The 22,615-nt window shown below is 42.7% G+C and overlaps 2 protein-coding genes across 3 annotated transcripts in view; one reads left to right on the top strand and one right to left on the bottom strand.

Moving 5' to 3' along the window:
* LOC110490574 (leucine-rich repeat protein soc-2 homolog) overlaps window positions 1-16,611 on the top strand; it is a 22,611-nt gene extending 6,000 nt beyond the window's left edge. For both annotated transcript variants that reach the window (XM_021564003.2, XM_036944943.1), the window contains exons 3-10: window positions 10,224-10,389; window positions 10,828-11,343; window positions 11,805-11,957; window positions 13,830-13,931; window positions 14,664-14,822; window positions 14,935-15,137; window positions 15,333-15,428; window positions 15,959-16,611. In XM_021564003.2, the coding sequence (XP_021419678.1) occupies window positions 10,224-10,389; window positions 10,828-11,343; window positions 11,805-11,957; window positions 13,830-13,931; window positions 14,664-14,822; window positions 14,935-15,137; window positions 15,333-15,428; window positions 15,959-16,129 (1,566 nt within the window). In that variant the 3' untranslated portion in view covers window positions 16,130-16,611. The remainder of the gene's footprint in view (window positions 1-10,223; window positions 10,390-10,827; window positions 11,344-11,804; window positions 11,958-13,829; window positions 13,932-14,663; window positions 14,823-14,934; window positions 15,138-15,332; window positions 15,429-15,958) is intronic.
* LOC110490575 lies at window positions 16,459-22,615 on the bottom strand. The gene is made up of 4 exons (XM_021564005.2): window positions 22,277-22,615; window positions 21,926-22,019; window positions 21,702-21,789; window positions 16,459-17,861 (listed from the first exon to the last, which is right to left on the bottom strand). Exons 1-4 carry the CDS (start codon window positions 22,377-22,379, stop codon window positions 17,247-17,249), a joined length of 900 nt encoding a protein of 299 aa, XP_021419680.2. The 5' UTR covers window positions 22,380-22,615; the 3' UTR covers window positions 16,459-17,246.

Raw genomic sequence — 22,615 nt, 5'->3', positions numbered from 1 at the left:
ATCTGCAAAATGTATCGTTTTGAGATCATTTGTATTTTCAAGTCCCAGATCTCAGAACTGTTTTGTGATGTCTTCCTCTTTCACGACTCAATAAGTATACAGTCACATACAATTATTTTTGATTGACAACCCAGCATTGTGTGATTGGATTGCATATAGAACTTTATAGCACCAAATGGACAGCTGTTTGAGCAGATAGAACCTTCAGATTTTTGTATTATATTGTAAATGTACTTGTAAAAGACCACTTAAAAAGCAACTCTATGTGAATAAAAAAGCAATTGGACCAAAATGTCAGATAGAACCTCACAAGTTTTCCTGCTTATTAGTTTGAATGCTCATAGCTGACTGTAGTTTTCAACGCTTGTCACTTTGGCCCAATTCCATGTATCCCTTTCCTCCCCCTTCTCTCCAAACTGCACTCGTTCACTCCCCCTCAAGGGTTGATTGGCACCGATGGATTGTACTGTATGCATGGACTGAAACTAGGGAGTCTTGAACGTTTTTGAGAGACATCTTTTTAACTCTTCTAGGAAGAGCAATGGTTGAAGGGAGAAGTTGAGTTTTGATTTGCGTGGGATTAGAGGTTCCATGCTTCTCAACTCTGATTATTAGATTACATCTAGGGCTATTACAGCCGTGTAGCATTCGGAGTCAAATACTGCCGTTGCTGTGTCTGTAGACAAGACTTGATGGGCTCAGTGAACATTTTTCCTCAGCTACAATGTCTTCAGACAGAGAATAATGCATACAATGACATTTTATTCATCTATGTCGAAAATCTTTATCGTTAGTCAGAGTCAGGTATTCAATTTCCCTCTGAAAGCAGGTGTAGTTCACCCCCCTTTGGGATTAGATTGTAGACTACAAACAATACTGTTGGTCTTGTGTTGGTTTATCAATGTGTATATGATATCACAACTTTTTTTTCTCTAATGAGAGTGATTCGAATTTGATGAGTTTTGCAGATTACGTCATCTCAGAGAATGTTCTAATGGCTCAGTTTGACGGAGGAAGGTGATGTTAATGCAGAGTGTGTGTGCGTGTGGGCGTGTGCGTATGTGCATGTGGGCGTGTGCGTATGTGCATGTGAGCGTGTGTGCATTTATGCATGTGTGTTGCTTCGGATAATCACTTGTTAAATTACCACATTTTTATTTCAAGCAATTACATCTAATTAAATCTCATTTACATTGGCCCAATTAAAACTCTTCTTCTCAAAATAAACAGGACAGATGGAGTATAGACCATAGGATCCAAAAGCCTTGCATACAATGCAATTGTCAGACTCGAGTACTCAATCTGACTCTGAAAGCAGGTGTATCTTTCCCCGCTTTGGGTTTACTACTTGGTTGGTTCTGGGTTTATTATCCAGTTCATCGTGATGCCATTTTGCATGGTCAAACCCTTCATCCACAATAGGGGGCAGGCCCTATAGCCTGCCGTTACCACCTGGATATTTATGTCTATGTGTCAGTTAGATCAGTTGTTTATCAATGTTACAAAACGAGACATCTGATTTACTGTCACTGCTGGTTTAAACTGCCCATTTTTCAGAATATTTCAAATTGCCTGAGGGGAGAAGAAAAAAATGCATGAAAATATTGTGCTTGTGTGTTGGGGCTGGGGGGTAGGGTGGGGGGTTAGATTGAAATGTATGCATTGAGCAATACAGCTGTATCATATCTGGCCGTGATTGGGAGTGTTACGACTTCCACCGAAGTCGTTTCCTCTCCTTGTTCAGGCGGTGTTCGGCGGTCGGCGTCACCGGTCTTCTAGCCATCGCCGATCCACTTTTCAATTTCCATTTGTTTTCTTAAACACCTGGTTTCCATTTCCATCATTAATTGTTGTGTATTTAACCCTCTGTTCCCCCCATGTCCTTGTGTGGAATTGTTTGTTTGTAAGTGCTTGTACGCTATGTTACTGGTGAGTGTCGGGTTTTGTACCCATGTAGGTTCTTTACGTATTGCCGTGGGTTTTGTAATTAAACTGCTCCGGCTATTACCTATCTCTGCCTATCTCTACCTATCTCTGCTCTCCTGCGTCTGACTTCACTGCCACCAGTTCCGCAAGCCTTACAGGTCCCATAGGGTGGCGCACAATTGGCCCAGCGTCGTCCGTGTTAGGCCGTCATTGTAAATGAGAATTTGTTCTTAACTGACTTGCCAAGTTAAATAAATGTTAAATAAAAATAAAATAAAGAAATACAGCTGCAGGGTTCGAGCCTCTCAACTCACTTGCATACAATGTATTCATAAAGGGCTGGGGAAGGGATACAATTAGGACAGGAATGTAGCTACATTAGACATGGAACAAGTATGGCAAGTATGGATCAAAGTCAATGAGTGGCGTTTCTGTTGGTGAGAGGTGTTAGTACCTTCTACAGTAGCCTGTAGATACATGTAGATACAGCCTATGTGGCAAAGGATATTATAGCCCTTGTTGTTAAGTTCAATTCTAACCCACATTTGGCCCAGGTCTGACATCGGCATGCTAACATGGGCCAAACTGCTCTGTGCTAGCCAGAACCCAAAGGGTTTCAAGTGGGCCAGAGGGTTCTGTCGGACATTAAACAATCTGAACAATAAAAAGCACCCAAATTAGTCCAAAATGGCGGAAAGAGGAGAGTGAGCAGAGAGAGCGCTGCCCACGCTAGAAGTAGCCTTCAACGGCCCAAGTTGGATGTGATGCAACTAGTCTGCAATGCAGGTTTGGCCAGAGAACACTAAAACAGCCCATTTCAGCCAATGTTCCCGTTTATTTTCTTTTGTAACAAAGACACAATGCCAAAACTATGTCAGGCTGGCATGAGGCTCAACAGCGGGATCAGATTTTCGACTCGTTCCCCTTGAGCCAAACCATGTAAACTGAACCCGATGTGGTATGCCACCATCCAAGTCAGTCCCACAATCCAATGCACATTTGGCTATTATAACATGAGGGATCTGTGTACAAAACAATGTTGTAGTCGTTCATTAGTCTGCTGGTTTATCAATGTGCAATCTCAGAGAATGTTCTAATGGCTCAGTTTGATGGAGGAAGGTGATGTTAATGCATTGTGTGTGTGTGTGTGTGTGTGTGTGTGTGTGTGTGTGTGTGTGTGTGTGTGTGTGTGTGTGTGTGTGTGTGTGTGTGTGCGTGTGAGTTGTTTTGGATAATCCCATCTGTTAAATTACCACATTAATCCAAAAGCCTTGGAATGATTCAGGGGAAAGAGAAACTGATACAGAAGAAAACAAACCCTTGACAATAGTGTAGATAGAAGACAGGAAAAACTCCAGCAGTTCCCTTCAGACCTTCTCTTCAGTGGTGTGTGTGTGCTGGGGAAAATATACTCTAGATCGCACTCACATGATTAACATTTTCAGTGCGATTTTAGAATATTTGTTAGTGTGTGGCAGCGCTTGCCCTTGATACAGTTGGCTACTGAAGGGTGAGAGGGCAGATTTAGGAATAAGGATGTAGAGTGGGAAAGGGGATCATGCAGACTGGAAGGAGTCCTCCCTCACCAAGTCAGAGGAGACTCAACTATGATCTCTGCTTTCTCTTTCCAGCTCTCTATTGCCTTTCTTAATTCTGCAGCTCGTCTGACCCTAACCCTAAGAAGCGTCACACTTTTCTCCTGTAAACTGTAATCCAAGGCCAGAGTTACTGATCTGGTGCAGCCCTTTGCAGACACTCCTAGAACAGGAGCTGACTTGGTTTAGAGCACTGTAGAGTATGTGTCTGTTGTGAATAGGTCACAGGTCACATTGCATCAGCAACATGCAAATAGAAGCTTGTAATGCTCTCTTTGGTCTATTTAAATGGTACCTCTAAGCAGCTTCAGAATAGCAGCTTTAGAGACGGTGCTAGGGGCCACTCGTGGAAAACAAGTGAAGTTATGTAATAAAAATGCGTAGCTTTATTCTGTTTATACCTGATTGTTATTAGCCTCTAGTGGTGTCCTTAAAGATGTTAATACCAGACCTGGGTCAAATACAGCCAGGTATGGAAAACACTTTCAAATACCTGAACTGCACTTCATTTAGTTTTTCCGTTACAATAGAACCAATAGAATAGTCCCAAAAGTTCACATTTCAAGTTAAATCAAGCTCATCTCAAATTTTACTTATAAATATTTTAGCGAATTCTGATCTATACTGCAATTTCACATAAGATCCACAAAAGTTTTTTTTTTAAATACAATCATTGCATGTGCATTTTATTTATTACATCATAATACATGACAACTTTGCCATTGTTTTGGCTATTTCTCAAATTAAAGTCTGTGGTGTTGCTTTGAAAACAAACAGACAGTGTACCTCTGATCACTTAGGTGACCTATGACCTTGTGTTTGGCAGTTGCTGCATGTGGACAGGGATTAGTGTTTTCATCAATTTATAGGTCACGCGTGCTGAACACGGGTCATCTGGGCACCACAAGTCCCTATTAGCCCACTTAGCTAAACCCTAAACGTGAGCCAAGTGTTTAAGTCCTCCGTCACGTGTAAGGTCACCAAACTTTATAGCAGAAAGCCTTTCAATGGACAACATATTGTAAACAAGCTCTCTGCAAAATGTTTTGATCTTACATAGATATTGTGTTTCTTACCATTAGAATGCATTAACTTGATGTCTTACCACCAAGGTAAATTATTTTAGTGCACTGGCAGGATTGAAACAAGTCTTGTATTTCCTGGGGAAGTCAAAAAAAAAAAAAAAGTAAATGCATTTTCTGGGTGAGTGAGAGAAACTCAAAACAAGTCATGTTTACTTCCTCAATACAACAGAACAAATCTAGGTAAAAAAAAAATCTAGGTAAGTCTAGGTTTTTGCGGTGTGGCTGCAATGTATCTTGTGTCATCATGAAGCCATCATTGAGCGAAGTTGGCCTTTGTAGAGAGCGGCAGTGGGCCCTGAGAAAGACACACAGAACATTACACAAAGGCAGATGGAACGTATGTATACAGATGTACATGTGTGTACAGTCCCATATGCCGGCCATTGAAACCATACAGTGCGTTCGGAAAGTAATCAGACCACTTGACTTTTTCCACATTTTGTTACAGCCTTATTCTAAAATGGATTAAATTGTTTTTTCCTCATGAATCTACACACAATACCCCATAATGACAAAGCAAAAACAGGTTTTTATATTTTTTTGCTGACTTATTAATAAAAAAAAATAAAAAAAAACATTGACATAAGTATTCAGACCCTTTACTCAATAGTTTGTTGAAGCACCTTTGTCAGCGATTACAGCCTTGAGTCTTCTTGGGTATGATGCTACAAGCTTGGCACACCTGTATTTGGGGAGTTTCTCCCATTCTTCTCTGCAGATCCTCTCAAGCGCTGTAAGGTTGGATGGGGAGCGACTCTGCACAGCTATTGTCAGGTCTCTCCAGAGATGTTCGATCGGGTTCAAGTCCGGGCTTTGGCTGGGCCACTCAAGGACATTCAGAGACTTGTTCCGAAGCCACTCCTGCGTTGTCTTGGCTGTGTGCTTAGGGTTGTTGTTCTGTTGGAAGGTGAAACTTTGCGTCTGTCTGAGGTCCTGAGTGCTCTGGAGCAGGTTTTCATCAAGGATCTCTCTCTGTACTTTGCTCCATTCATCTTTCCCTCAATCCTGACTAGTCTCCCAGTCCCTGATGCTTAAAACACCCCCACAGCATGATGCTGCCACCACCATGTTTCAATGTAGGGATGGTGCCAGTAAATTATGCTTGGCATTCAGGCCAAAGAGTTCATTCTTGGTTTCATCAGACCAGATAATCTTGTTTCTCATGGTCTGAGAGTCTTTAGGTGCCTTTTGACAAACACCAAGAGGGTGGTCATGTGCCTTTTACTGAGAAGTGGCTTCCGTCTGGCTACTCTACCAGAAAGGCTTGATTGGTGGAATGCTACAGAGATGCTTGTTCTCCCATCGCCATAGAGGAACTCTGGAGTTCTGTCAGAGTGACCATCGGTTTCTTGGTCACCTCCCTGACCAAGGCCCTTCTGCTCAGTTTGGCCAGCTCTTGGAAGAGTCTTGGTGGTTCCAAACTTCTCCCATTTAAGAAGGATGAAGGCCACTGTGTTCTTGGGGACCTTCAATGCTGCAGACATTTTTTGGTACCCTTCCCCAGATCTGTGCCGTGACACAATCCTGTCTCGGAACTCTATGGACAATTCTTTCGACCTCATAGCTTGGTTTTTTCTATGACATGCATTGTCAACTGTGGGACCTTATATAGACAGGTATGTGCCTTTCCAAATCATGTCCAATCGATTGAATTTACCACAGGTGGACTCCAATCCAATTGTAGAAACATCTCAAAGGATTATCAATGGAAACAGGATGCACCTGAGCTCAATTTCGAGTCTCATAGCAAAGGGTCTGAATACTTATGTAAATAAGGTATTTTCTATTTTTTTTTTATTATACATCTGCTAAAAATTCCACACCAAAAAAAGCTTTTTCATTATGGGGTATTGTGTATAGATTGATGAGAAAAAAAATATTGAATGAATTTTAGAATAAGGCTGTAACGTAACAAAATGTGAAACAACGGAAGGGGTACAAATACTTCCCAAATGCACCGTATTTGTTTAAAATTCTTGTTTATTTGTAAAGAAGCACTTTCCAACATACCACTTCACCCCTATGTGCATGGAGTACCAATATACATATTCTAAAGTTATTCATTCCATTTGCCGGTTTTGGGTTCCATTGTATATCTTCTTGGACCTAAACAAGCCTGATATTGTCTGACAACTAGAAGACTCCTAGACAAACCCATTCAGCCTCTTCCTGCACATTGTTTTAACTTACTGGTTTTATCTGTGCAAATAAACTACATCCAAATGGGTGATCATATGTGGTATACACTCTGACAATGACCTAACATATAAACCATTCTGTGAGGCTAGGACTTTGTGGTAAATGGGACTCCTTGGTTGGTTTCGTGATATGTTTTAGGGTGTCACAGCTTGGTTTAGAAGAGTGGTGGTATTATGCATAGATCTCTCTAGAGTTGTGAAGTTTCTAAAGAGATGCATTGGCGAGACCAGAAAATAATGTTTGTGAGTGAGCAAGAGTGCAATGCTGCACAGAAAGATCTGTATGCTTCAAATCAGCTCCTCTATTTCACATTATGGAACTTCAAAACTTTCTCTCTGCACATTTTGTATTTCCACGTTGTTTCCCAGAGTTTTTTTTTTTTTTTGGGTAGCCAAGCTTTCGCCTCTCGTTTCTCCCGAGTTTGTATGTTTGCTTTTTGGGGGGAGGAGGAGGAGGAGGGGCATCAGCAGCAAGCAAACTAACTCTGTGCAAGACTACTCAAAGGCCTACCTTGTTGTCTCCTAAACTCTGTCACTGCCAAACTCTCAAAAACGTGCATTTTCAATTTCATACCCGTTCTACGTGGCTACATTTACAAACGTTCCCATTTTACTGTACATGCCTTTCCATGCATCTAAATGTGTATCTGCTTTTAGGAACTTCATTATACAGCAACATACACTTTGTGGAGAGTTGCCTTTAGGTAAGTCTCAGGCTACCTCAGGTTAGGAATCTGTGGTGAGTTGCCTTTAGGTAAGTCTCAGGCTACCTCAGGTTAGGAATCTGCTTGACATGGAGTGAAAGTCAATGGACAGCTTCTCTCAACATTGGTTGAGATAAGTGGAGTGAAATATGCATTTTTTGCAGCTACCATGTGTCTCTTGGTTCCATAAGGACCATTCCCTCTTTTAGAAGATAGAATCAGGCCATGGGTGTAAGAGAGTCAGATATTACCTTTTTCACATTGTGGGGTTTCAGCGCCCCTGTGTGGTTAATAATAGAAATGCATGGCATTACTCTGGTGGTTTGCTGAATAGCAAGGACAATGAAGGCAGGTACCCCTTGAAGTGTCTATCACATTCTTAACATTAGTTGAGAGTAGATATTTATTTATTGTCTGATTTTCTGATATCTGCTTTACATGCAAGAAAATGCATTGTGGTCAGGTGGCATAGGCCAGACATAACATCAAACAAGCAAGAATGACAGTTCTTACCCCTCTCTTCCACATTACATAACATAGGAACATGTAGCTGTGTTGGAAGTTTTGCATTATGTTCATCTATTTAGGAGGTGAGATGTATGGCTTAAAGCACAGTAGAAAGATGCAGTTGATATCATAACTGGTATTAAAACAATGAGTGTGTCGTGCTTTGCTGTGAGGCACTATCAGAACGTACTATGGGAGCCCTCTTACAGCCAAAGACCGCTTCTGGAAAGTGTGCCGTTAGGATTTCAATATGACTTCTTGACATTGCATATTTCGGCCGTCTGTTTGGTACATTTGAGTGGAAATGCTTTGACCTTCTGACACACACACTCCTCATTGGGTTCTGAGGACTGTGAGAACATGGAGAGGTGGAAGGTCAACAGACTGAGTTTTAGAGATATTCTTTAGATGTAAGCCTACCATGTAGTGTGACTGTTTATTTGCTTTCTAAAACAAACCAAACACCTGCTGTGGTCATCATTCCACATGAAACCCACAAACTGCTCATAAATGGCAAAATACCTCTTTACATTTTGTCATAGACAATCTCAACTGGGTTAGGTTTGACATGTTTACAACATTTTCACACTGTAGCCATTCTAACTTTTCCATTTGCAATGGGTTCTTCCATTTTTCGGTTTGCATGTACTGTCTGACTGTGACCCCTATGAGTATATCCTGTCACTTGACCCAGGAAGTGATTGTCACAGAGCATCCTACCAAGGCACCACTGCCATAGGTAAGCCTACTGTGCAGGTTATGCAGTTCCCAAGTTAAAAACCCACAATAGTCAATTGTAGGGGAGATTCGGTATTTCACAAGTTGTCGAATGGTTCGTCACACTGAAAAGGTACTTTTAAAGAAAACAAATCATGGATTACGGTTTTTCCTAGTCCATAGACTACTTTCAGGGTGAGGAAGTTTCTTACATTAAATTGTAAAATACTGAACTTCCACTTTAATGAAAATGATGTTTAATTTTTAGAGGACGTTCCTATTGTTTAGTGACAAAAAGTGGGTTTGTGCCACACCTGTGATGTTTGAACTAATGCTCACTATCCTGTTAATTTTGACCAAACATTTTACAGTTATGTTTACAAACCAACAGACCGTGGAGAATGTGGTAACAGTGAGAAATCTGTAAAACAGGGTGAGAATAGTCTTGTTTCCTTGGTTGGAAGGTGGAGTTTCCCTACTAAAAACACTTTCTGTTGTGCCTTTACCCAGATTGCACTTGTATTCTTCTCTCATCTCAGTTTGTGGTCCAAAATTGTACCCAGACATTTGTATCCACATTTTCCAATTCCTGGCTGGGATTTTTTTTGGGGGGGGGGGAAACCCTTGAGGGTCTTCCTCAAATCAATATTCATGTCCTCAATTTTTTTTCAACATTCACCTGTAGATAGGAAGCAATATACCAAGTCTTCCACTACTTGGCCATTACCAGTGTCATGATCATTTAGGAGGTTTATTATGTCTGAGTCATCTGCATACACAATGATGTCTCTCCGTTCCTGGTTGCTTCTTCAGTCATCTGTATATAAATGGTAGAGGTGAAACAGCATAGCCCTGAGGTGCCCCTTTTATGCTACACCTGTGAATGACTGATACTATAACTGTCTTCTATTCTCTCTGAATGGTAGAAGTCAGGATGTCTAGAAGTCCTCATGTCCCTGATCCTTTTCCTGGGCACTCTTTAGCTACTCGTGTTGTATCCAAATATTTAATTATTGTTTGGTCGCTGTTAAGATTTATTGCCAATTGAGCATGGTCATACATAACGTTGTCCTGTGACATAAATTGGGTACTGATGAGATGATTACTGGTATTGAACTCAAAATCAGTGCTTCACACTCTGCACGTCTGGACCAAAAGACGTAGAGCTTCCGGTCTATAAGCGACAGTTGGCTTTTGAAGCCTCCGGTTACTCGGTAAGTGAGGCTACTGCTCTCTGGTGGTCTCTGGCGGTCTCTGGCACTCTCTGGCGCTCTCTGGTAGTCTCTGGCACTTTCTGGTCATCTCTGGCACTCTCTGGTAATCTCTGGCACTCTCTGGTGGTCTCTGGCGCTCTATGGTGGTCTCTGGCGCTCTCTGGTGGTCTCTGGTGCTCTCTGGTGGTCTCTGGCGCTCTCTGGTGGTCTCTGGCGCTCTCTAGTGGCACAACTCCTGCATTAGCATTGACTTCCTCTGTTACTGTCTTTCCCACAGATAGAGATTGGCACACTGGCCCCACCAAATTATAACTACCCTGGTCCTGGGGGCCCTGCATCACTGGAGGAGGAAGAGGAGGAGGAGGAGTTGCCCCTAAGACCCCAGCTCATCCCCCAAGGCTCAGGGGGGTCTGGGGTACTCATGGGCCCAGACACACAGGGAGGTCTGTATACACACATACACACACCCACAGCACATACACCGTGTCACCTCACACTATGAGCCCATACACAGGGAGGTCTGTATACACACATCCACAGCACATCCACTCTGTCACCTCACACTATGAGTCCATACACACAGGGAGAGGAAGGTATGTGTCCAGTACTGACAGGGATACATAACACACAACCTTCCCTCTTAACGCCTACCCATGCAAATCGACCCCTTTTTACAATCATCCTTCGTCATTTCCAAATGCATGAGTTCCATTTAACTGTCTGACATTAGTTAAATGTGTGGTACTCAACCATAAATCTCATTAACTTGTTGTAATGTCTCCTAATCATCATTGTAAACATGACTCACTAGCCCTAAACTGAATCATGGTCCACTCTGCTCTAACCTGTCTCTTCTAACACCTAATCTTGTCTCTAACAAGAGGAGGAGCTGCGCCTGAGTCCTATTGACATTCTTCATATCTCCGGGGACTTTGGGGGTTCCACGGGTTCTGGGGGTTCCGGTGGCTCTGGGGTTTCCGGAGGTTCTGGGGGTTCCGGAGACCTTTTGGCTTCCGGTTCTGGGGACCTTTTGGCTTCTGGAGGCTCAGGGGGTTCCATGGAAATTGGTTCAGCAGGTTCTGGGGGTTCCGGGTACCTTGGATCCGGAGGCTCTGTGGGTTCCGGGGACCTTGGATCCGGAGGCTCTGTGGGTTCCGGGGACCTTGGATCCGGAGACTCTGTGGGGTCCGGGGACCTTGGTTTTGGAGGCTCTGGGGGTTCTGGGGACCTTGGTTCTGGAGGCTCTGGGGGTTCCGGGGATCTTGGTTCCCTGGGCTCTGGAGGTTCCAGCACCCTCCTAGGCTCAGGGGGTTCCGGGGACATATTGGTTTCCAGTACTGGGGGTTCCGGAGGTTCTGGAGGTTCCGGGGACTCAGGAATAATAATTATATCTGGAGGTCAGTACCTATACTTATACAGACTACACTGTAGAAGTATACAGATAGTTGGTTGGGCCTATAGTGGCCTTGTGAACCTAATACGGTTCCAAGCACTGATTGATAAGCTAAGACTATATGGGATTTCATTGCATTTATAAATTTGCCTTTTCATTTAACTGCTTTGTGCTGGTTAAATGTGGATTGATAATGCTTTCTTGTGTCGTCATTGTAAACCCTGTGTCATTGCTTTGTCACTTACAGTATCATTGTCATTGTAAACGTCAATCATTGTCCTACCAATTTCATTGCATTACTTACCATAAGTCCCTAATCATTGTCAACCTAACCCACTGTCAAACCATGTTTGAGAATGATTGATTGATTGTCTGATTGAATGGTTGTTGATTGACAGTCCATCCCATCCCATCCCATGAGAAGCACTAACCTGTCTCCTAAACCCTCCCCTTGGCTCTAACAAGAGGAGGAGCTGCCCCTCATTCCTGACACTACCCCCCAGGAGGCATCGGGTGTTTCTGGGGAGTCCGGGGCCTTTGGCACCTCAGGGGTCTCAGGGCCTGGGGGCTCCGACTCTGGTGGGTCAGAGGTCACATTAATCCCTGACCCTGAAGAAGGTCAGTACCACCAAACAAAGAAATAATAAGAAAACAGATCTCTATGGTATTAACCCATCATATCATATGTGTAAGGATAACAGGGGTAAAGGTCCCAAAAACTTTGGCAGAAAGCATGCTCTGCTGCCATGTCCGTATTTGGACAGGAGAATGTGACCAAATAATCTGGTCAAGAGATGCTTTTCAAAGGATTTGTGGTTGACAAGTATGAATCTCCAATTCCAGCTAAGAACACTGTTCCAATGTACCTACAGTTGAAGTCGGAAGTTTACATACACCTTAGCCAAATACATTTAAACTCAGTTTTTCACAATTCCTGACATTTAATCCTAGTACAAATTCCCTGTTTTAGTTGTCAGTTAAGATCACCACTTTATTTTAAGAATGTGAAATGTCAGAATAATAGTAGAAATTGATTTATTTCAGCTTTTATTTATTTCATCACGTTCTCATTGGGTCAGAAGTTTACATACACTCAATTAGTATTTGGTAGCATTGCCTTTAAATTGTTTAACTTGGGTCAAACATTTTGGGTAGCCTTCCACAAGCTTTTGGCCCATTCCTCCTGACAGACCTGGTGTAACTGAGTCAGGTTTGTAGGCCTCCTTGCTCGCACATGCTTTTTCAGTTCAGCCCACACATTTTCTATAGGATTGAGGTCAGGGCTTTGTGATGGCCACTCCAATACCTTGACTTTGTTGTCCTTAAGCCATTTTGCCACAACTTTGAAAGTATGCTTAGGGTCATTGTCCATTTGGAAGACCCATTTGCGACCAAGCTTTAACTTCCTGACTGAAGTCTTGAGATGTTGCTTCAATATATCCACATAATTTTCCTACCTCATGATGCCATCTATTTTGTGAAGTGCACCAGTCCCTCCTTCAGCAAAACACCCCCACAACATGATGTTGCCACCCTTCGTGCTTCACTGTTGGGATGGTGTTATTCGGCTTGCAAGCCTCCTTCTTTTTCCTCCAAACATAACGATGGTCATTATGGCCAAACAGTTCTATTTTTGTTTCATCAGACCAGAGGACATTTCTCCAAAAAGTATGATCTTTGTCCCCATGTGCAGTTGCAAACTGTAGTCTGGCTTTTTTATGGCAGTTTTGGAGCAGTGGCTTCTTCCTTGTTGAGCTGCCTTTCAGGTTATGTCGATATAGGACTCATTTTACTGTGGATATAGATACTTTTGTACCTGTTTCCTCCAGCATCTTCACAAGGTCCTTTGGTGTTGTTCTGGGATTGATTTGCACTTTTCGCACCAAGGTACGTTCATCTCTAGGAGACAGAAAGCATCTCCTTCCTGAGCATATGACGGCTGCGTGGTCCCATGGTGTTTATACTTGCGTACTTTTGTTTGTAGAGATGAATGTGGTACCTTCAGGAGTTTGGAAATTGCTGTTTAAAGGCACAGTCAACTTAGTGTATGTAAACTTCTGACCCACTGGAATTGAGATACAGTGAAATAATCTGTCTGTAAACAATTGTTGGAAAAATGAATTGTGTCATGCACAAAGTAGATGTCCTAACCCACTTGCCAAAACTATAGTTTGTTAACAAGACATTTGTGGAGTGGTTGAAAAACAAGTTTTAATGACTCCAACCTAAGTGTATGTAAACTTCCGACTCCAACTGTATTTATATTAAACATATATCAACATAACATCATTTGATTAACTCTAAAAATCCATTCCCAAGATTCCATTTAACTATTACCTAATTGAATCAGTTAAATGTGTCATAAACAACGACAACAACACAACTCCCTTGCTATTTGTGACTTGTCACCGTGGCAAACAGCACTTGTTGTCGTGTCACTGTCCATGCTGTTTCCAACCTGTCTCCTACCTCATCTCTATCTCTAACAAGAGGAGGAAGTGCTCCTGACTACTCCGAAAACCCCTCAGGAGTCTGGAGGTACAGTAGGCTCAGGGGGCTCTGGGTTGCCAGAGGTTGACTTGGACATTAAAGGTCAGTATCCAGCACAAACACTAACTATTCAATCAAAACCTGTAACCAGGCTTCTGGGGTTATAGGGTCTATTCTACTTCACTATACAGTACATGGGGTCTATCACATTCCCATATTCAAACCTATTTTCTCATATCTTTATATGAGTTGTCTCTTCCATTTCACCCCAGAAACCCTGGTTTTGATTGAATAGGGTTATTGAATCTTATGTGCCTCCTGTTAAAACTGACCACAAACTGTGTTGAAGCCATATGTATCTGTAATGTCCGTTACACGATGTCTTGTCACAAACACTGTCATGTGTCTGTCTGTATAATGTGTTTACTATCAAGTTGCTCTACGATATGAGTCTCTAACATCTGTTATTGTCATCTTCACCAAACGTCTGTGTTATAACCTGTCCCGAACACCATTAACACAATATGTCTAACATTGGGAATGCACTACACCTCAACCATAGCACCTCAGCAACAACCCTCATAATGTGCACATCTTGGTCACATCAAAAGCTGCATCCAATCCAGACTTGACAACATTTCTTGATGCAAGAGGTAAAACAAACAAATCATATCAACACTGAGTGCACGTCTCCACCATTCTACAAACCCATTGTCACTGCATCGAAGGCTGGTGGCCTAAACTTCATCACACAACATTTCAGACCTATCAACTGTTCTCTCAAGTGTATCGCCTACCTCCTTCTTACTTCCTTGTCCTGTCTGTCTGTCCCAGGTATGCCTACTTGCCTGCTGTGCACCTGTCTGGGTGGTTCTGTCTACTGTGATGATGTGAAGCTGACGAGCGTGCCGCCTCTCCCCAAAGAGACCACTCACTTCTACGCCCGCTACAACCGCATCACCAAGATCAACAAGGGCGACTTCGCTCAGATGAGTAGGTGTCACATGTTAAAGGCACAGCCTGTGAGATTTCCTGCTGTTCAATGGCTGTTTCAATTAATGAAACCACGTGGAAGTCAGAGTACTTTACCTTCTCTCTCTTGCAGACAAGCTGAAGAGGATCGACTTGACCGCCAACGAGATTGCATCCATCGCCGATGATGCGTTCTCCGGCCTGCCCGTGCTGGAGGAGCTGGTGCTCCGTGAGAACGGCGTGTCACAGCTTCCTGCCCTTCCGCCCGTGATGACCCTCATCGACGCCAGCCACAACAACATTGGCGCCACAGGCATCCACAAAGAGGCTTTCAAGGTATGTAGGTCTGACAAGGATTACAAACAATTGATTTTCTTTTTCCCAGCATTATCACATTTGATTCCCCTAATGGACTAATCACCAAGCCCTTGATGAGTTGAATCATGTGTGAGTGCTGGGAAACAAAAACAGGTAAGAGACTGTCTGGCATAAATGACTCCACTCTAAATGTAAACACTGTGTTTTGTTTAGGACATGACGGGTCTGCTGTACCTGTACCTAACAGACAACCACATCGACCACATCCCTGTGCCCCTACCGGACAGCCTGCGCTCTCTGCACCTACAGGTACTTGCACTCCTGCCTCATTACTGCCCTCTTGTGGGTGATGTGGGAACTATCGGGAACTATAGTGGGATGTGGGAACTATAGGATTACCCCATAGTGTACACTGGTGGTGACTAGAGGGATTTTTGCTCAACTGACCACCGTATCCCCTCTTTCTGCAAGCTGTTTCAAAACATTCTGGGCAATTCTCTGCCATTCAGTTATTAGGGCAAATTATTGTATATTTAAACTGTACTTTTCTCCACCACTCCAGCAGACCTGTGCAGAATCTCAAGGCCCATAGATTCCTAGTAAAATAAAAATGTAAGTCAGTTATGAACAAATTCTTATTTTCAATGACGGCCTAGGAACGGTGGGTTAACTGCTTTGTTCAGGGGCAGAACGACAGATTTGTACCTTGTCAGCTCAGGGATTCGATCTTGCAACCTTTTGGTTACAAGTCCAACACTAACCACTAGGTGGTGGTAAGAGCGCCATAATGAATGTGTTGTTTCAGTGTTTTCTTAGACTTCCAATGCCTTGTTTTCCAGCGCAACAACATTCAGATGATACACGAGGACACGTTCTGCAACCTGAAAGACTTCAACTACATCAGGAACGCACTGGAGGACATTCGCCTGGACGGCAACCCCATCAACCTCAGCAGGACCCCACAGGCCTATGTGTGTCTGCCCCGCGTCCCCATCGGAGCCCACATCTAACCACACACTGATCAATACTCGTGAATACACAAGCATCCTTACACAGCTCAACATCTACGAGACATATGTACATACCATACACTCACTTACCTACGGAGACATCCTAAAAGTTGTCCAGTCTCAGTTCAATTGCAATCTGCACATACAGTAAACACCGGAACACAGTGTCTACCTATCTGGCCTAATTTAAGTCTGATCAGCTGTTGATTGCATACATAACACAGTGAGAGAGATGGTGTGTATCTCTCATTCCTACACACAAATACACACCAGATAACTTTGTCAAAAGCCAAACTGTTCAGCAACTTGAAGCAAACAAAAAGACAATGAAAATGTGACATTTTATTGATCCAACAATCAAACATTGTTTCATGTCTGTTCACAACTGGCCACGACAACCAGTAATATTGTTTAAATATGTTTTTGTAAAGGAGAAAAATTATATTACAGAAATCTAACACTATTTAAAAAAAAAAAAAAAATGATACTAGCATAAACTAATTGAAGCTGAAGCTTACTGGAACGCCAATTTGAATATCAATGCAATAAAAGAAGCAATTAAACAAGCATTTGTAAAGTCTGTACTGTAATATAAAAATATATTCTGAAGTCACTTTTTTTACATGAACTGCAATATTTGGCATATTACATTTCAAAGTTCTTGTTATGACCACAATAGTCTATATCAATAAAGATCAAGACTATTGTATGACCAAGGGGGAGGGGGGGGGGGGGGGGGGGGGGGTTGTTGGGTGTGGATGGGGTTAACAAGAAGAAACAGCCTGCTATTGTGTGCTTTGTATGGAAATACCACAATTGAATAAAGTTGTTTTGATGACCTCAATGGCTTAACATTTTAATTGAGAATTGACCGGTAAGGTGTGTAGCTGCAAAGTGATTTTGAATGAACTGATTGAGTACAACTGTTTAGGCAGTTCATGTTCAAATACTTCTAGCCCAGATAACAATAGGCATACAGGCATCTCTGAACAGCAATACAAAAAGGATTTGTCATTGAAAACTTTGTACATTCATAGAAAATAAAACCAATACAAATTATATCCAATTACTTTCCAATTGAATACTCTATTCTAGTGTAAACAAACATAATTGTTCTTCACATACGTTCAACCAACTTTTCAAACATCTTGAGGAATCTCTCGGTTCTTTCCAACGACCCAACGACCCTCTGTCCTCCTGTTTTACAGCTTTGTCCTTCCGCACCGTTCTCCTCCGCTGCTCTACCCTCCGCCAGTAGAACTCTGTCTCTGTCCACAGCCAGCCGATCCCTGGCCACCTGCGCTTTCTCCTTCTCTATCAGCCCCCTCTCCCTCTCCACCGCTGCCTTCTCCCTCTCCAGTTGGGCACGCTCCCGGTCCAGGTTGGCCATCTCTCGTTCCAGCCCTGCTTGCTCTCTCTCCAGCGCCATCCGCTCTCTCCCCATCACCTCTCGCTCGCCCTCCAATGCCGCCCGTTCGGTCTCCAGCGTCGCCCTCTCGGTGTCCATCTCATCCAGGTCGCAGTGCATCCCCATCACCCCTATTCCGCCCATCATGGATCTCTTCCTGGGCCGGGCGTCAGGGAGAAAATCACTGTCGCTAGTGCCCGGGGGGAGTGGGCCAATGATGGGGGCTGAGCCTGCCAGACGCCCCTCCATTGCATCACTCATCAGATCGTACCAACGCCAACTGTGGGGGAACACCTGCACCCCTGGGGGAGGGTACTTCAGCTCCTGTCCCCAAAAGAAGGATAAACAGTATTAGTAGGTAGTCAGATAATGAAGGATTTGTCTCTAGGGCAGGGCTATTTAGAACTTTACAAGGATGCCAATTAGAGGTCGACCAATTAATCAGAATGGCCCATTAATTAGGGACGATTTCAAGTTCTCATAACAATTGGAAATCTGTATTTTTTTTACACCTTTATTTAACTAGGCAAGTGAGTTAAAAACACATTCTTATTTTCAATGAAGGCCTAGGAACGGTGGGTTAACTGCCTTGTTCAGGGGCAGGACGATTTTTTCAGCTCAGGGATTCAATCTTGCAACCTTGCGGTTAACTAGTCCAACGCTCTAACCACCTGCCTCACGAGGAGCCTGCCTGTTACGCGAAAGCAGTAAGAAACCAAGGTAAGTTGCTAGCTAGCATTAAACTTATCTTATAAAAAACAATCAATCAAAATCACTAGTTATAACTACACATGGTTGATGATATTACTAGTTTATCTAGCGTGTCCTGTGTTGCATATAATCAATGTGGTGCGCATTTGCGAAAAAGGACTGTCGTTGCTCCAACATGTACCTAACATAAACATGCCTTTCTTAAAATCAATACACAGAAGTATATTTCTAAACCTGCATATTTAGCTAAAAGAAATCCAGGTTAGTAGGCAATATTAACCAGGTGAAACTGTGTCACTTCTCTTGCGTTCATTGCACTCAGAGTCAGGGTATATGCAACAGTTTGGGCCGCCTGGCTCATTGCGAACTAATTTGCCAGAATTTTACGTAATTATGACATAATATTGAAGGTTGTGCAATGTAACAGGAATATTTAGACTTAGGGATGCCATCTGCTAGATAAAATACGGAATGGTTCCCCTTGCTCTGCATGTGGGTAACGCTGCTTCGAGGGTTGCTGTTGTTGATGTATTCCTGGTTCGAGTCCAGGTAGCAGCGAGGAGAGGGATGGAAGCTATACTGTTACACTGGCAATAATAAAGTGCCAATAAGAACATCCAATAGTCAAAAGGTATATGAAATACAAATGGTATAGAGAGAAATAGTCCTATAATAACTACAACCTAAAACTTCTTACCTGGGAATATTGAAGACTCATGTTAAAAGGAACCACCAGCTTTCATATGTTCTCATGTTCTGAGCAAGGAACTGAAACGTTAGCTTTCTTACATGGCACATATTGAACTTTTACTTTCTTCTCCAACACTTTGTTTTGCATTATTTAAACCAAATTGAACATGTTCCATTATTTATTTGAGGCTATGCCGATTAATACCGATAACGATTAAATCGGACGATTTTTATTTCTTTATTTGTAATGACAATTACAACAATACTGAATGAACACTTATTTTAATACATCAATAAAATCAATTTAGCCTCAAATAAATAATGAAACATGTTCAATTTGGTTTAAATAATGCAAAAACAAAGTGTTGGAGAAGAAAGTAAAAGTTCAATATGTGCCATGTAAAAAAGCTAATGTATAAAGTTCCTTGCTCAGAACATGAGAACATATGAAAGCTGGTGGTTCCTTTTAACATGAGTCTTCAATATTCCCAGGTAAGAAGTTTTAGGTTGTAGTTATTATAGGAATTATAGGACAATTTCTCTCTATACAATTTGTATTTCATTAACCTTTGACTATTGGATGTTCTTATAGGCACTTTAGTATTGCCAGTGTAACAGTATAGCTTATGTCCCTCTCCTCGCTCCTACCTGGGCTCGAACCAGGAACACAACGACAACAGCCACCCTCTAAGCAGCGTTACCCATCGCTCCACAAAAGCCGCGGCCCTTGCAGGGCAAGGGGAACAACCACTCCAAGTCTCAGAGCGAGTGACGTTTGAAACGCTATTAGCGCGCACCCAGCTAACTAGCTAGCCATTTCACATTGGTTACACCAGCCTAATCTCGGGAGTTGATAGGCTTGAAGTCATAAACAGCTGCTGGCAAACGCACGAAAGTGCTGTTTGAATGAATGCTTACAAGCCTGCTGGTGCCTACCATCGCTCAGTCAGACTGCTCTATCAAATCATAGACTTAGTTATAACATGATAACACACAGAAATACAAGCCTTAGGTCATTAATATGGTCGAATCCGGAAACTATCATCTCGAAAACAAAACGTTTATTATTTCAGTGAAATACAGAACAGTTCCGTATTTTATCTAACGGGTGGCATCCATTAGTCTAAATATTGCTGTTACATTGCACAACCTTCAATGTTAGGTCATAATTACGTAAAATTCTGGCAATTTAGGCGGCCCAAACTGTTGCATATACACTGACTCTGCGCGCAATGAACGCAAGAGAAGTGACAATTTCACCTGGTTAATATTGCCTGCTAACCTGGATTTATTTTAGCTAAATATGCAGATTTAAAATATATACTTCTGTGTATTGATTTTAAGACAGGCATTGATGTTTATGGTTAGGTACACATTGGAGCAACAGTACGCACTGCATCGATTATATGCAATGCAGGACACGGTAGATAAACTAGTAATATCATCAACCATGTGTGGTTATAACTAATGATTAATTGATTGTTTTTTATAAGATAAGTTTAATGCTAGCTAGCAACTTACCTTGGCTTCTTACTGCATTCGCGTAACAGGCAGTCTCCTCGTGGAGTGCAATGAGAGGCAGGTGGTTAGAGCGTTGGACTAGTTAACTGTAAGGTTGCAAGATTGATTTCCTGAGCCGACAAGGTAAACATCTGTCGTTCTGCCCCTGAACGAGGCAGTTAACCCACTGTTCCTAAGCCATCCTTGAAAATAAGAATGTGTTCTTAACTGACTTGCCTAGTTAAATAAAGATTAAATAAAGGTGTACAAAAAAAAATGTTTTACATTTTTTTAAATGGCCCAAATCGGTGTCCAAAAATACCGATTTCCGATTGTTATGAAAACTTGAAATCGGCCCTAATTAATTGGCCATTTCGATTAATCAGTCGACCTCTAATCTTTTTTTTTTTGTGAATTTTTACCCCTTTTTCTCCCCAATTTCGTGGTATCCAATTGTTGTAGTAGCTACTATCTTGTCTCATCGCTACAACTCCCGTACGGGCTCGGGAGAGACGAAGGTTGAAAGTCATGCGTCCTCCGATACACAACCCAACCAAGCCGCACTGCTTCTTAACACAGCGCGCATCCAACCCGGAAGCCAGCCGCACCAATGCGCCGGAGGAAACACTGTGCACCTGGCCACCTTGGTTAGCGCACACTGCGCCCAGCCCGCCACAGGAGTTGCTGGTCCGCGATGGGACAAGGACACCCCTACCGACCAAGCCCTCCCTAACCCGGGCGACGCTAGGTGCGTCGCCCCACGGACCTCCCGGTCGCGGCCTCTAATCTTAACACTACAGTATACAATGACATTCTTGACGATTCTGTGCTTCCAGGTTTGTGGCAACAGTTTAGGGAAGGCCCTTTCCTGTTTCAGCATGACAACGCCCCCATGCACAAAGCAAGGTCCACACAGAAATGGTTTGTTGAGATCAGTGTGGAAGAACTTGACTGGCCTGCACAGAGCCCTGACCTCAACCCCATCGAACACCTTTGGGATGAATTGGAATGCCGACTGCAAGCCAGGCCTAATCGGCCAACATCTGTGCCTGCCCTCACTAATGCTCGTGGCTGAATGGAAGCAAGTCCCCACAGCAATGTTCCAACATCTAGTGAAGAGCCTTCCCAGAAGAGTGAAGGCTGTTATAGCAGCAAAGGGGGGACCAACTCCATATTAATGCCCATGATTTTGGAATGAGATGTTCGACAAGCAGGTGTCCACATACTTTTGGATATGTAGTGTATGTCGCATGCAATTGCTACCTTGTATCTCTTCTTCAGATTTTCCCATTTTTTCATTGCCTGACTGGCCGTCATCTTCCCCTGCAAGCCCATGTGTTTGAGGATGGCCCTGCAACAAAAAGGTACACAATGATCATTTCGATTTAAAAACATAAACATTGACTCGTCTCAATGACAGGTCAAATGAAAAAACGTATCTAACAAAAAGTGTACTGGGAGGATCTCGGATAAGAATCTGAACTCACCTCCAGGCCAGTCGAGAGGCATTTCTCCTCCCCGTAAACATGTAGCGATTTGATACGCGCAATTTCACAAAGTCCATTGTTTCATATTCAGACACTGAAATAAATAAATATGTTTTAAATCACTACATATACAATGTAATTCAAATTAAATAACATTCACATTTTGACTAATAGGACAAATGTGGATCGCGCCGTCTGATGTCTACGCACGAATCTGCTCGAAAAAGTATTCGAGACAAGGCGCCATGATGTCCCCTTTGTAGGTAGCTAGCTTGCTTGCTAACTAGCTCGGAGTTCCTTACTTCATTTGCAGTCCGAAATAAACATATAAAGGATAAATTGACTACTTACATTTGTACGTGTATTCTGAATTCACTTTCTTTTTACTTTTCTTTTTTGCATTATTAGAGTATAGCGGTAGCGTGTGTTCGATGTTTTCCATTGTAGCATCCATGTTAGCTAGCACTGCGAAGGGACCACAACGGAGTGCACTTCGTCTCTTCCGCCCTTCGTCTCTTCTTCTTCGTGTTGGTTTCCGGCCGCAGACTAGTCACATCTAGGCATATTGCTTCCACCCACAGTTTAGACTGTGCACACGTACCACATACAACCATTCCTCACCTCACATTCGCAAGTGCCACTGCCTACATCAGAACGTTTGATTACTAAAGCTGTAAGATATGCAGCGGG

Source organism: Oncorhynchus mykiss, chromosome 15 (assembly GCF_013265735.2).
Source record: "Oncorhynchus mykiss isolate Arlee chromosome 15, USDA_OmykA_1.1, whole genome shotgun sequence".
In the NCBI taxonomy this organism is placed as follows: domain Eukaryota; kingdom Metazoa; phylum Chordata; class Actinopteri; order Salmoniformes; family Salmonidae; genus Oncorhynchus; species Oncorhynchus mykiss.
The sequence above is the reverse complement of the archived record's forward strand: the minus strand, read 5'-3'. Positions and strand labels throughout refer to the sequence as shown.

Coding starts and splice junctions, on each gene's coding strand:
- LOC110490575 (XM_021564005.2), bottom strand. CDS start 22,379: ATGGATGCTACAATGGAAAACATCGAACACACGCTACCGCTATACTCT. Junction 22,020..22,276: donor TTCAGAATACACGTACAAAT/GTAAGTAGTCAA, acceptor TATTTATTTCAG/TGTCTGAATATGAAACAATG. Junction 17,862..21,701: donor ATCTGAAGAAGAGATACAAG/GTAGCAATTGCA, acceptor TTTTGGGGACAG/GAGCTGAAGTACCCTCCCCC.